General features: G+C 42.5%; 1 protein-coding gene across 1 annotated transcript; it reads right to left on the bottom strand.

The window, feature by feature from the left end:
- Positions 1–258: 258 nt before the first annotated feature.
- Positions 259–13,469, bottom strand: AAR2 (AAR2 splicing factor; the record flags this gene model as incomplete). Its single annotated transcript, XM_084246818.1, has 3 exons — positions 12,692–13,469; positions 9,691–9,920; positions 259–426 (listed from the first exon to the last, which is right to left on the bottom strand). The coding sequence occupies exons 1-3, from the start codon at positions 13,446–13,448 to the stop codon at positions 259–261; spliced, it is 1,155 nt and encodes a 384-aa protein (XP_084102944.1). The 5' UTR covers positions 13,449–13,469.

Here is a 13,469-nt window from a genome sequence, read left to right as displayed (position 1 = left end):
GAAGAGCCCATTTGGAATCCAGTAAGGTTAGCACCAAGTCCAGGTTGACTGGAACCCACGAAAGTGCCTTCAGGGTGAATACAGCTTCTTTGGCACTAATGGAACTTACTTATTACTAAGGGAAGGATTTCTGGCTGGCTCCACCTTTGTAGAATCCGGTAGGACTGCTGCTCCGGCAAGTTCCTGTAGGAAGGGGTGATAGAGAGGCCAGGACTGCGACCATGTGGGAAGGAGTCTCCCAGGGCTGAGCTTTCCCAGTTAGCCGGTCTCCGCACCCTCAGGGAGCTCTACCACCACGGGGGCACAGTCCTCAGGCTCCGCCTCAAAGTCCCACCGGAACTTCTTGGTCAGGTGAGCTTGGAACTTTTCAGCTTTCTGCCTCAGAGTAGCATCCACTGCAATGCTGCAGGCAGAGGAAAAGAAAACCTACAGAGAACAGAGGATAAGTCACTCCTGAGAACACAGAGGGGGCCGAGAAAGCTGTGGAAATTTCCTCATGGCGTTCAGCTCTCTGGGGCGGGTGGATCAGCTGCTGCTGGCACAGGCCCAGGACACCTGCTGTGCTCCCCCCAAACCAAGAAGGAAGGTCCAAACCCAGCTGAGAAGCTGGGGCAGGACTAGAATGGAAAATTACTATCCTGGGCAGACATGCCCCACTGGGAGTAAGGCCAGTAGGGGGGCTATTACCATATGACCCCAACCCCTGGGGGGATCTACTGGGCACCTGGGCAATAACTCAGAGAAAGAGGTAGCAGCTCTACCAGCTGGTACTACGAAAGGCTTTGGGGGCTTATAAGCCCTTGGGTCCCATAAAGTCCCAGGCCCTAAGCCAACGCTGAGAGAATGAATTGCTGCTCTAATCTAAATGGGGCACAGGCTGCCAGTCTGAGTTTTCTATTCCCCTTAAAAACTGTCTTTGATGCGGTTTTTTAGGTAATATACACAAAACATAAAACTTACATTTTTACATTAACCTTTTAAAAATTATGCTAAATATACATAATATTTGCTGTTTTAACTGTTTTTAAGTGTACAATCAGTGCAATATTAAGCACATTCACAACACTGTGCAACCACTACCACATCCTCCAAAACTTTTTCATCTTCCCAGATGTTTTCCCTCCCCCAACTCTTGGAGACCACCATTCTACTTTCTGTCTATGAGTCTGATGACTCTTACATACTTCGTGTAAGTGGAATTGTACAGTATGATTGTTCCCTTTACCTGGCTTATTTCATTCAGCATAATGTCCTCAAGGTTCATTCATTTTGTAGCCTGTGCTAGAATTTCCTTTCTTTTTATTTTTTTTAAAAGATTTATTTATTTATGCATACAAAAGCTGAGGCACAGGCCAGAGACACAGGGGTGAGAGAATTCACTAGAGACAGAGTGGGGAACAGAACAAGCAGATTGATCAAAGTACACCGCTGAGGGGAGCAGCAGGTGAGGCAGGAGAGGTCTGCTGTGCCATGTGGGTAGGTCCCTGGCCAGGGATCAAACTTATGCTGCAGTGGCTGTGGATAGCTTCACAGGTTGCATCTTAACCCTTGTGCCACCAGGGAGGCCCTCCTTTCTTTTTAAAGTTGAGTAATGGACCTCCCAGGTGGCGCAGCGGTTGAGCGCTGGGTTGCGAAGCTGCCTGCAGCCTCTGCAGCGCCGGTTCGATCCCCGGCTGCTCCCTGGCCACCGGAGGAGAGTCCCACACGGTGCGCAGACCTCTCCTGCCGCCCGCTGCTCCCCTCAGCAGTGTGCTTCGGTCCTTCTGCCTGCTCTGCTCCCCGCTCTGGCTCTGGTGAATTCTCTCACCCTCCCGCGCTTCTGACTGTACCCAGTGCTTGTATAAATAAATAAATAAATAAATCTTAAAAAAAAAAAAAAAAAAAAGAAAGTTGAGTAACATTCCATTTTACTTATATACCACATTTTGTTTTCCATTCATCTCTCAATGGCCATTTGGGGTGCTTCCACCTTTTGGCTATTACAAATAAGGCTGCTATCAACATGGGTATACAAATATCTCTTCGAATCAACTCTTTCAATTCTTTTGGTATATACCCAGGAATTCCTGGATCATAAGGTAATTCTCTGTTTAATGTTTTGAAAAATGCCATGCTGTTTTCAAGTGCCTATGCCATTTTATAATCCCACCAACAATGAAAAATTTCTTCACATTCTTGCCAACACCTGACTTTCAATTTCTCTTTTTGATAATAGCCTTCCTAATGGGTATAAAGTCGTATCTCATTGTGGTTTTGCTTTGCATTTCCATAATGACTAGTGATGTTGCATGTCTTTTCATATACTTATCAGTCATTTGTCAAGTCCTTTGTCCATTTTTTAATCAGGTTCTTTTTGTTGCTGAGCTCTCAGAACTCTTTATATGTTCTGGATATTAATTCCTTGATTTGTTTTCTTTTTTTTTTTAAGATTTATTCATTCATTAATTCATTCATTTATTTCTTTATACAAGCACTGGGAACAGTCAGAAGCACGGGAGGGCGAGAGAATTCACCAGAGCCAGAGCGGGGAGCAGAGCAGGCAGAAGGGCTGAAGTACACTGCAGAGGGGAGCAGCGGGCGGCAGGAGAGGTCTGCGCGCCATGTGGGACCCTCCTCTGGTGGCCGGGGAGCAGCCGGGGATTGAACCGGCGCTGCAGAGGCTGCGGGCAGCTTCGCAACCCAGCGCTCAACCGCTGCGCCACTGGGGAGGCCCGATTTGTTTTCTTTTTAATTCAGTTTCATGATCAAGAGGCAGAATAATAATTTTCACTACATCTGAAATCCCATTCCAGATTATACTGGATCCCAAATTCTTCTAAGAATAATGGCAAACCCATTATTCCTTCTCATACTATTTTACTATCTTCAAAGAAATTTCAGAGTATCCCAGTAGATCCTCACAAAGTCTTGAGAAGAAAATGCCTATTTCATGGGAGTAGAGGCTGAGAAGTTAAATGACTGTATCAAAACTATCCAGGAAGGATGGAGTGGTTTCCCAGACTATCACTAAAGGATCTTCAAGGACCACCTGCAGACATTGGAGCATGAGTGTCAAAGAAACTCTTTGGTTCACATCACTCTTGTACTATAGCTGACCTTTGTCAAGGATGAAATCTGGGCTCCAGGAACCCTGACTTGACAAAGGCAACAGACATACTCTGTAGTTGACCATGGACAATGCCCCTCCTACATTCTTCTCCAATGTCTGTTAGCAGGAAGAGTGGAATTCATTTTCACTGGAGTCATTCTGTCCTAGTGGTAGCAGGGACAGAAGTGATGGGGGGGAGGGGTCCTACAGAATTTGGTTTCATTAACTTGGGAATTGACTAAATATAGAAACAAGAAGCACACTCACAACAAAAATCAAAAATGCTAGATCAATAACTAATTAGAGGGGCTGTGTGAGCCTGATGGTGAGAGGGCATTGGGGAAATCTGAGGCCTGTCTGTAAGCAGCAAAAGGAGCTGCCATCAAGCACTGAGTGTGGAACACTGCTAAACTCTAGGGCGGGGTCTGGTATGGGATGCACAGAACTCTTGTTTCAAACTGAAATAGCCCGAGAGTTCCTACACACCATGGGTCTATCCCCCAGAGGTCCTGGGGACCTGCTAAACTGAATTAACAAAAGCCCCTTTCTGTGTCCCCCCCCTTACAGAGTCAACTGTACTACTGTCTACACATTCCCTCCTTTGCAGCCACATTGAATAGCTGCCCAAACATACTCTACTATCTCTTCTGTGCTCCATGTGTCTATGCGTTTCCCTCTGCTTCTAACATCCTTCCATTCTGTGCTTTTTCTACTAGTGACCCAGGCTCAGCTCAGATATCACTTTCTATAGGATGTCTTCCCAGACCAGGGATGGAACAGGTGTCCCTCTGCGTTTGCCCAGCGCCCAGGGTTACATGGAAGATAGCCTCAACCTCAGTCAGGTAACAGTCCATTCACTGTTGAGTTCCCCCAAAAGATGAGGAGCAACTCCAAAGCAGTGATTCTCTTTTACTCCTGCATTCCACACTCCTGGCACAGCCTGACATATTAAAAAAGACCCATTAAATGTTCAAAAGAATAAAGACTATTGGTTCTATAAAAATCTATTTTTTTGTTCCCTTTTACATAGTGTCTGGCATCAAATAATTGTTCGATAATTATGTAATGATGCTGGACAGAATAAGGGACTCATCCTGGAGATGAAGTGACTTATTTATCTGGTCCCTGAAAGCTACCAGCTCACAAGTCATCTCCTTGTGACATGCATCTTATAAAAGCCCAAGTCAAAATGAACTGCTCCAATCTCTGTTCCTCAATACTAATGAGATGCAAGGATTGCACTGCATTTGGCAATGACCAGCGATGAGAGCTGGAACAGGCTGAGCTCACACTCACCACTCCTCCTTCCCACCCACCACACTGCCTGGGAGTAAAATCAACCAGAGATAGGTGTAACAGAAGACTCAGAAGACGCCTCTAAATTGAAAAGTGCTTTGTTCTTTTTAAAGAACTTATCAATTTAATCTTTACTACAAACCTGGGAGGATGAAGGATAGGAAATGACTATTCCCATTGTACAAATGAGGATGATGATAAAAGCTGAGCAAGTAATAAATGTCAAGCAAGATATAGGTAAGTAGGGAAATATTAATCCTTTTTCTCTACCAAGAACGTCTTTTGTTTTGACACAGATGTGCTACTTCTAGCGGCACCGTGTGGGGAGTCAAGAGGCTTGGAGATCCAAAGGTTTGGGAACTGTTTCCTCCATAATTCTCCAGGCCCCAGACCAAGCCGACTTTAAAAAAAAAATCTACTTTATTGAGGTATAATTCACATTCAATTAAATGTACCCAACTTAAGTGCTTGATTCATTTTGACAAATGTATACACCCATGCAACCACAATCTTATATAATCAAGACAGGTGAGTGTTGACAAGTTTTTCTTTTGGCATCCAAGTCTATGAGTTTGAAAGCTCACATAGATCTGAGTAACCACCACCACGATCAGGACACAGAACATTCTCCTCACTCCAAAAAGCTCCCTCATGCTGCCCCTTGGTGGTCAAACCTTCCCCTATCCCCAGGCCCTGGCATCCACTCATCTATTTTTGTCCCTACAGTTTACAAACTTGGTTTGTAAAAAGTACCTCACAACTCATAAAAGAGATGTTTAAACAGTATCCAGCTTTCAAACAAAATTTTACTTTTAAAAAATTCTCTTATTTTTACATTACTTTTATGTCCTCTTCAGAAAACTTAGTAATATTAATTTATTTACTAAAGTGAAACCAAGTAAATTTAACATCACTGGGAAGCTAATCATCTTAATATTAGAAGATTAATCAAAAATATTTTTAAAATACTTTTGAAAACGTAATTTAGATAATGGCCATTATCTAAAACTAAAAGCACACCCATTGGGTGTTCTTCTTTAAATATAAAAAAAAATTAGTAGTTTAATCACTAAGTCGATATGCTATAAAACTGTAAATCACTTTAGTTAGAAATATGAAAGCTTTCTTATAAACTCAAGTTAAATAAACAGAGCTCAGTTACGTCACCTTGAGAAATTAAAAATATCAAGGTAGGTAGCTGAGTCACTAGACTATCCTATTTTATTGCTAGACCAAAAAGATGAAATTTCCTCATTTTTTTCAATTTCCAAGTGATTATTCAACTTAGAATGAAACCGAGGCAGAGGTAGAACAAATTATTTCCACTTACAGAAAAAGAAAGTGGTGTAAAAGAGAGATTATCACTTCCCACTGATTACCAGGAGGGTGAAAGGCAATAGGAATCATGTCTTTTGAGATCTGTTTAAAGAATCTGGGCAGTTGCACCTGGAGTTCTAATCATGTATAGGAGTCCACCACAGGCTTTAAAATCAAAGCTCGGTCTTGCCATCCACCAGCTTTGTTGATCTTAGGTAAAATTGTTTGATCTCTTTGATTCTATTTCCTCATCCATAAAAAGGGAATTTTTTTTTAAACTTCTAGAATTACTGTGAGGGCTAAATGAGACAATGCACAATACGTGAAGAAACACAGTTGAATGCAGAAGGTACAGGAGTAGGTAAAATTCATCATAGCAGGTGTTATGATAAAAAATACTATAGACCTGTCAGAACAACGTTTTCCCTCAAGAGTTAAAGATGGACACTGGTTTTCAGAATAATGGCAAGACATGTAGCTGGAAAGCATATATGGCCTATTGCAACTAAAAGTATTTAAAAAAAAAAATAGGTTATGTGACAATATGCCTAAATGCTGTACAATCAGCAACAAGAATCCCTATTTTGTGCATAACTTACTTTCTAACATACCATTAAATTCAGATTATCCTTTCATTGGTTTTAAACAAATTATGGTGACTCAAGTTGCTTTAAGTCAGAGGAAAAATGGTATCTATTTTTGGAAAACAAATAATTTTTAATTCAAGCTAAATCCACAGGATTTGTAAAAACCCATGGCATCTATTCAGAGGGACGTCTAACGGCGGAGACCATTACATGGCTGATTTTATACAAGCTAATGTGGCTTTCTTTAAGAGCTTATATATACAAACACCAGTCTCTCTCCATGGGTAGTAGTCATTTAAGTTCCTAAGTAAGAAAGCCACTGCCACTTACTTGACTACCTGGGGGGAAAGCAGGCGTCTAGCTGACGAAGGCTTTTATGGGCTGAATCATTCACTCACAAACACTCTGATTGAGTGCTTCTGTGTGGGGAGACTGGATTCTCACTGTCAAGATTGCATCAACATAACTCTTCATTAAAAAAAGTTTTGTAACATCTTTTCCACATTGGGTCTGCTGAAATCTCAGTCATCCTTCACGTTTCAATGCCCCCCTTCGCAAAATGCCTTTCCTGATCTTCTATACCCTCAAATCTAAATTTCAGTCTGAATTAACCAATCCTCTTTGGCACTCCTAATGCCCTTTGATCAGACTTTACTTTTTGTACCTATCATATCAGGGTCATCTATTTATGTTGCCAAAGGAATTATACATTCTATCCATCTAAAAACAACAAATAATACAAAGCAAGTGTTAGGTCTCCATTAGGTGTTGAAAATAACCAGATGAACAAAAAATAAGCTGTGGATAAAAGCTCATGGCTCAGTGGGGAATTCAGGCAGACAACACATACATTTCAGCAAGCACAGCCTGTGCAATATAACAGTGACAAGTACAAAGTAGGCTAACAGTTTGGAAGGATGAGAGATCAGGAATAACTTTACAGGGCAGGATGAACAAGTACATACCAGGTAGGGGCGGGAATCAGATTCAGTTAAGAAGGCATGAAACATGGGTGCAAAGTTTCAGTTGTGCCAGGTGAAAAAGGTCTGGAGATCTGCTGTGCCTATAGTTAACAATACTGTACACTTAAAATTTTAAGAGCAGATCTCAAGTTACATGTTTTAACAATAAATTAAAAAAACGAAGGCATGAAAGATCATGGCATATATGGGAGCTTGTGAGAAGACCACTGTTGCTGGAGTTGATGGGGAGAAAACAGGGAGAGGAAGGGGAAGCTAGAAGCCAGGTCAGAAGGAGACTTGTGAATTGTGTTTGGCCTTTAACTTTCTAGACAATAAGAAGCTATGGAAAAATAGGCTCAGAGCTGCATTTCAGAGCACCGACTCAGAGGGCAGTATGGGAGAGCACTGGGCTGAAGAGGAAGGCCCAGAAGTGAGGAGAGCCAGGATGAGAGCAAAAGGCCTTGGTTAAGGAAATGGTACCAGGGACAGGCCTGCCTTCTAAAACACTTATCAGTATCTGGATTTATTTAGGCAATACATTTGCTTACTTTACCACCAAAATATAAGCTCCAATCACCAACAAATTTACTTAAAGTCATATTCCCAGTCCTAGAACTGGACCTTGTATATAGGAGGTGCTCATCAAACACCTGCTAAATCAATGAACAAATCCCTTGAGGGCAGGAACTCTGGCTAACTCATGTATGTATTCTTCAGTACTTACATGAGAGTACTGTATATAAAGAAAGGGATGCTCAAAAAAATGTGATGATGAATTTTTTTAAAGGTCCATGTCCTGGATTTTCCAAATAATGACATCAAATTTTCTTGGTGGAAAGTCCAAAGACAGATTCTTCCAGCTATCAGCTTTGCAAACTCCACCTGGGCATCTAGCAATCCAGCTGGGCCCTTTTTCTGCCTGGTAAATCATTGTTGGCAACAAAGTCTCAGCAATTAGTGCTTAGCTGTTGGTTGCACTGACAATGACAATGGTCAGGACAACCAGCAACACAGTGTGACCCCTATACTGTGTGACAGTACTAACGCATTATGACGAGGTGGCAGCTTGATGCCTCCTTCCCCTGCTCTGCAAATTACAACCCACTTTGGGGGCGGGGGGGGGGTTTCCTCTGCAGAGGAAGGATAAAGGGATTTAATTTCTGTTACATCAAGAACCAATAAAAGGGCAGTTTTATAACTCTTCTGAAGTGGAGCATACCAGGCTCAAGACATCAGCTTGACTGACTCATCCCTATGGTCGGCACCCGCCCTCCAACTGCCAGTTTTAAGTTAGCTGCCTGCTCACAGGGACTCAGAGTACGTTGGTTTTAGAAAAGTGTTCTGTATCTCTGAGAAACAGGTCCCTGATGGTGTCTCCACCAACGTGAGTCAAGAATCCTCTTGGGGGGAATCTACATCGTATTCAGTACACAGGGGTACAAGGATATCCCTAGACCAAGATTTCAGACTTGTAAATAAACCCTGACTCTATCACTTACCAGCTGTGTGACCATATGTAAATGATTTAACCTTTCTGAGTCTCAGTGTTCTCATTTATAAAATGGGAATAATATTCCCTGACTTACAGGATCCCCAAGAGAAAATAAATGAGGGAATTGCTATAGTGTGATAAACATGGCATCTGAAACCCATGGCATTTAACAAATGTTCGTTCCTTCCCTTACCCTGGGTAGAATAAGAGCTCACCACATTGTAAGGAGCAGGCCTTGTGGGGTCTCACACACAGGGAGAAAGAAAGCAGCTTGGAGAGCAGAAAGTATGGAAATGACAGCTTGCAGGTTCTGTCTGTCTCTTCTACTCTTGGGAAAGTTACAAAATGTGAGTGACAGGGGCTGTCCCAAGAACATAAAGGAAGCTAATCTGTTTGCAAAGGGAGGAAATAGCACAGGATGAAGATTGTAAGTTGTTTGAAGCTTCTTCCCTAATTACCACTCATAATGAAAATTTAATTGCCAAGTTAAAAGCAAATTTCACTTTTTCTGTCAGAGAATCTCTGCAGAAACTGGCACATTTTGTTTGAACAGGAAATCAAAGTTACTTTAATGCTTAAATGAGATCTAAGGAGCTGCAGATGTTTCCCTGGGAATAACAAGCTTCAAACTGTCCTACTGGGTTGCAGCAACTTACAGCTACAGGGGGAGAGAAAAACTGTTTTGAGCTGAGTAACTCAGAGGCTGGGAGGTGATTCAAATTCCAAGTACCCCAGTGCTAGACATCTAGAGATAAGGCAGGGATTGGGTGATACAGAGAAGGTCTCTGGCATCAAGAAGCTTACAAGTAGGAGAGAGAACTGAAAGACAACCCAAGATTAGGAAACTGAAATCTAGAAACCTTTAGGTGATGAAAGAACAGCAAGAAACACAGAGGCAACCTTCTGAGGGTGCTAACCCACATGAATGTCAGCCAAAGGACTTCTCACCTGTAAGGTGCTGGTGAGAAAGTTGTTCTGGGAGACAATATCCACAAAGAAATCGGCGGGGATCTCTCCAAGCTGATGGTACAGGATAGAGATGAGGTTGATGTACAGGGTATTGTGCTTCACCATGGCTTCTTCTGACCGGCACAGAAGGTTCAGGAGCCGCTTCCAGTGCTCAAATGCCTCATACACATTTCCCAGCAGGAAGCATACAAAGGCAAATTGGAGTTCACCTAAAAGAGGCAGAGAGGAGAAATGATCCTGGGGGAGAGGAGAACCAGCTGACTCTGTGAGGTCATCAATTCACCAGTTCTGCTCCTCAGCAATGGCAGCCTTTTATTCTTGACTCCTACAGAGTCTAGCGTGGGGTTTTGCAGTTAGCAGGTGCTACAATTTCAAGCATAGGACATCAAACTGTTGTAAAATCAGACTACAAGGAAGAGGTATACCTAGTATTTGCTTGGCAAAGAGTTCACAAAATGTATCCATAGATATTATGCCAAGTGGATTCTAAACCTGGCTGCTTATCATATTTACAAGGAAAGCTTGTTAAAAATAAAGCTGCCAAGCCTCACACCCAAAGATCCTGATTGAGAACAGATGATGGGCCAAAGTAACTGTGCTCTAATAAGCTCCCAGGTGATTCTGATGAAGCTGTCTGCTCCAGGATCAGGGAAGTGCTGCATTACACCACATAATCCTCAGCTTGACTCCACAAAGCAGTCAGGAAAGGTGTATTTGTCTTATTATGCAGACGAGGTCAGGGATGTGCCCAAGGTCACACAGGCAATGCTTGGCAATGTATTCAATGGGAAGATAAAACAGATTTCCTATTGAGTGGGAATAGCTCTAGAGGCTCCCAGAATAGGAAAATTAGTGAGTACTTATTCCAGAGTTAGCCTGCCAGCCAGATTTGGATTTTTTTATAATCACAAGGATATGTGGTATAATCCCTATAAACAGTTTGGTGGCTAAGAACCTGAGCACTGGAGCCAAACTGCCTGGGTTCAAATCTCAGCTCCACCGCTTCACAGTTGTGACCATGGCAAGTTACTTGACCTGTTTATATCTGTTTCCTTACTGGCGGGTGGTAAAGATTAAATAAATCAATGAAACACATAAAAAGCATTTAGAACAATGCCTGCCACAAAGTAGCCCTCAAAGATACCAGTTTTTATTATTCCCACATTTCCACTGGATGTCTGTTTCAAACAAAGAGACCTGTTGTCCTTGGACAACTGGGTCTCTGGTTGCCAAGATATACTGTTGCTGATCAAAGACATTCTATCTGGCTTCAAATTTAATGAGGGCTTCTGTGGTAATCTAGACTCAGACCATCAAATGAACAGATGCACCCACTACCTCCTTAAAAGCTTGGTATCTATCACCTCCAGAGACCTGAAAAAACTACTTTCCCGCCCCAAGACCTGTGGAACTAAGTTTAATTTGTATGATTTGATTTGACCTGTGTAGAAAGTATGAAGACCAGTATTTTCAAAACATAGTCAAATATTCTTTGTATGTTAGAGGTTAATGATTTACTTTTTCAGTTGGCTCATAAAGCCAACTGAAAATATGAGCTTATTCTTTGAATTTAGGGCATTTATTTAAATTCATGCATTTCTGAGCTAGTCTAAAATTAAAGTGAGATGAGAAATAATTTTAAAGAGCTGTTCAAAGATATAGTCATCCCTGCAAGGAAACTGTCCATAAGATTAAAGAACTGAAATGTTTAAGAGATAGGATTTCTGTTCATTTGTTAAGCCAGAATTCTAAGCATTACTTATTAAATGAAAATACTGTGTAATGCATTAAAATGCACCCATTAAAATATCCCTTTTGATCAACTGAGCCAATGATAAAAAAAGTCTTATATTCAAACTTTTCACTCACCTTCTAATAGAGAAATATGCAAATACTGGGACAATTTGTAAAAGATTTTTGCTGTTACCAGTAATCAAAGAAAAATAAAATGAAACAAGATGTCATTTTTACCTACCCAGTTGGAAGAGGACTTTGCTACATAACTATGTCAACAGCTTCCCCTGGGGGTAAGGATGCACACAGGCTCCTGCCAACACACACTCTGCTCTAGCCATTTTAACCCTATACATGTGCTGAAGGACTCGCAAGGAAATGTGTTAGGCTACACTTATCAGAGGGAAAATAGAAACACCTCAAAGGTCCATCAGCAGTAGGCTAGTTTGATAAACTGGAAAATAAGTTGCCACAAAAAAGGAGTGGCTGTTTCGGTGACAAGGAAAAATGTTTATATTAAAACAGATTATGAAATAGGATACAGTAATCCTGTTTTTAAAAAAAATAATTATATACATCACAAGCATATATAATTAAGTTTAAAAAAAAGACTAAAAGGAAACAGAAAAAGATAAATAGAAGAAAAGATAGAATACACCAAACTGTAAAACATGGTTATTCCTAGATAGTGGACTTTGGAGTAAATTTTATTCTTGTTTTTCTTTTTTGATGAATATGTATTATTTTTGTAGTAAAGGGAGGAGAAACAACAATAAAAACTAACAAGTAAAAATCACTGTCCTGGTCTAAGCCAGTAGAGAGCCAACACGTTGAGACAGTCAGGAGCAAACTGAGGAGGCAGTGCAAGACCGAGAACCAGGAGTCCCACTTTGGCCACTTAGAGGGCCAAATCCTTTGTTTGTTGAACTTAACTTAAAAAACAGGGGGATGGGCCACACTGATGGTTCCCAAACACAAGATTGTCTTCATCAGGTTCACCTAGCATGCTTGTTTATGACATAAACTGACAGACAAATTACTGAGGGCCCACTCCAAATCTCTTAAATTAGTCTTTAGAGGCAAGGCCTGGGCATCTATATCTTTAATGAGTGTACTGGGCAAGACTGCCACCTAGCTGTGTTTAGGTACCAAAGGACTAGATAATCCAAGATTTACTCCCTTCCTCTAAGCCCCCTACTATGTTCCCCTTCCTTGGTCCACTCCCAAAGAGCCAGTGTCTCCTCACCGAGTACATCCTGGGGGCTGCCAGGGAACTGCTTGCTGAGCACAGTCTCCAGGGCATAGCTCAGGTCCATGCTGTGCCTGGTTATCTCTGCTGGCGAGGCACCTGCGGGGAACATCTGTGTAGGCAGCTCTGAGAAGCGGATCTCTGTCCCAGCTCTGGGTTTCATTTCAGGCAGCCGTGCCAGGCCCTCCTGGTAGCTTTTGCATTCGGTGCCACAGTGGGGTAGATTCTGCCCCACCCGATCTTTGGTATGCTTCATGGAGAGCACGGGTAGCACCTCTGAGAAGGCACAGATCTGCCGGTTTTCAGGTTGCAGCCTCTCCATTGTGGCCTCACTGATGAAGTTGGTGAGTGAGATCCACTTTTTGAGGGTGGCATATGGATAAGGTCCCAGGAACTGGTCCAGCTCCTGGAGGTTGGCCCTCATGGCTTCCACCTCAGCCTCTGGGGCTGGGGTTAGGTCCACCTCCTCCCGGACTGCATTCCAGCGCAAGACCATTAGCCCCCGCTGCTGCAGGCTAAGGAAAAAGCCCATGCGAGGGCCCACCTCCCTGGGATTGGCTTTGTCCACAGAGCTGTAGTGGAGGAAATGGATTCCTGGTGGGATCATCTTCACGCCCCGGAACTTGGGCCCCACTTCCCAGGAGTTGTAGTCAATCCCAAACTCTGTCCCCTTGGGCATATTTAGGATGACCACGGTGGCCCCTTCAAAGAAGAGTCGCTTGGCAAGTTCAGGGTCCATCTGCAAGGCGGCCATGGGACCAGTGGTAGGTGACCA

This window comes from Talpa europaea, assembly GCF_964194135.1.
Source record: "Talpa europaea genome assembly, chromosome: 11".
Taxonomy (NCBI): domain Eukaryota; kingdom Metazoa; phylum Chordata; class Mammalia; order Eulipotyphla; family Talpidae; genus Talpa; species Talpa europaea.
Note: the sequence above shows the minus strand (reverse complement) of the source record. Positions and strands in the feature narration are given on the sequence as shown.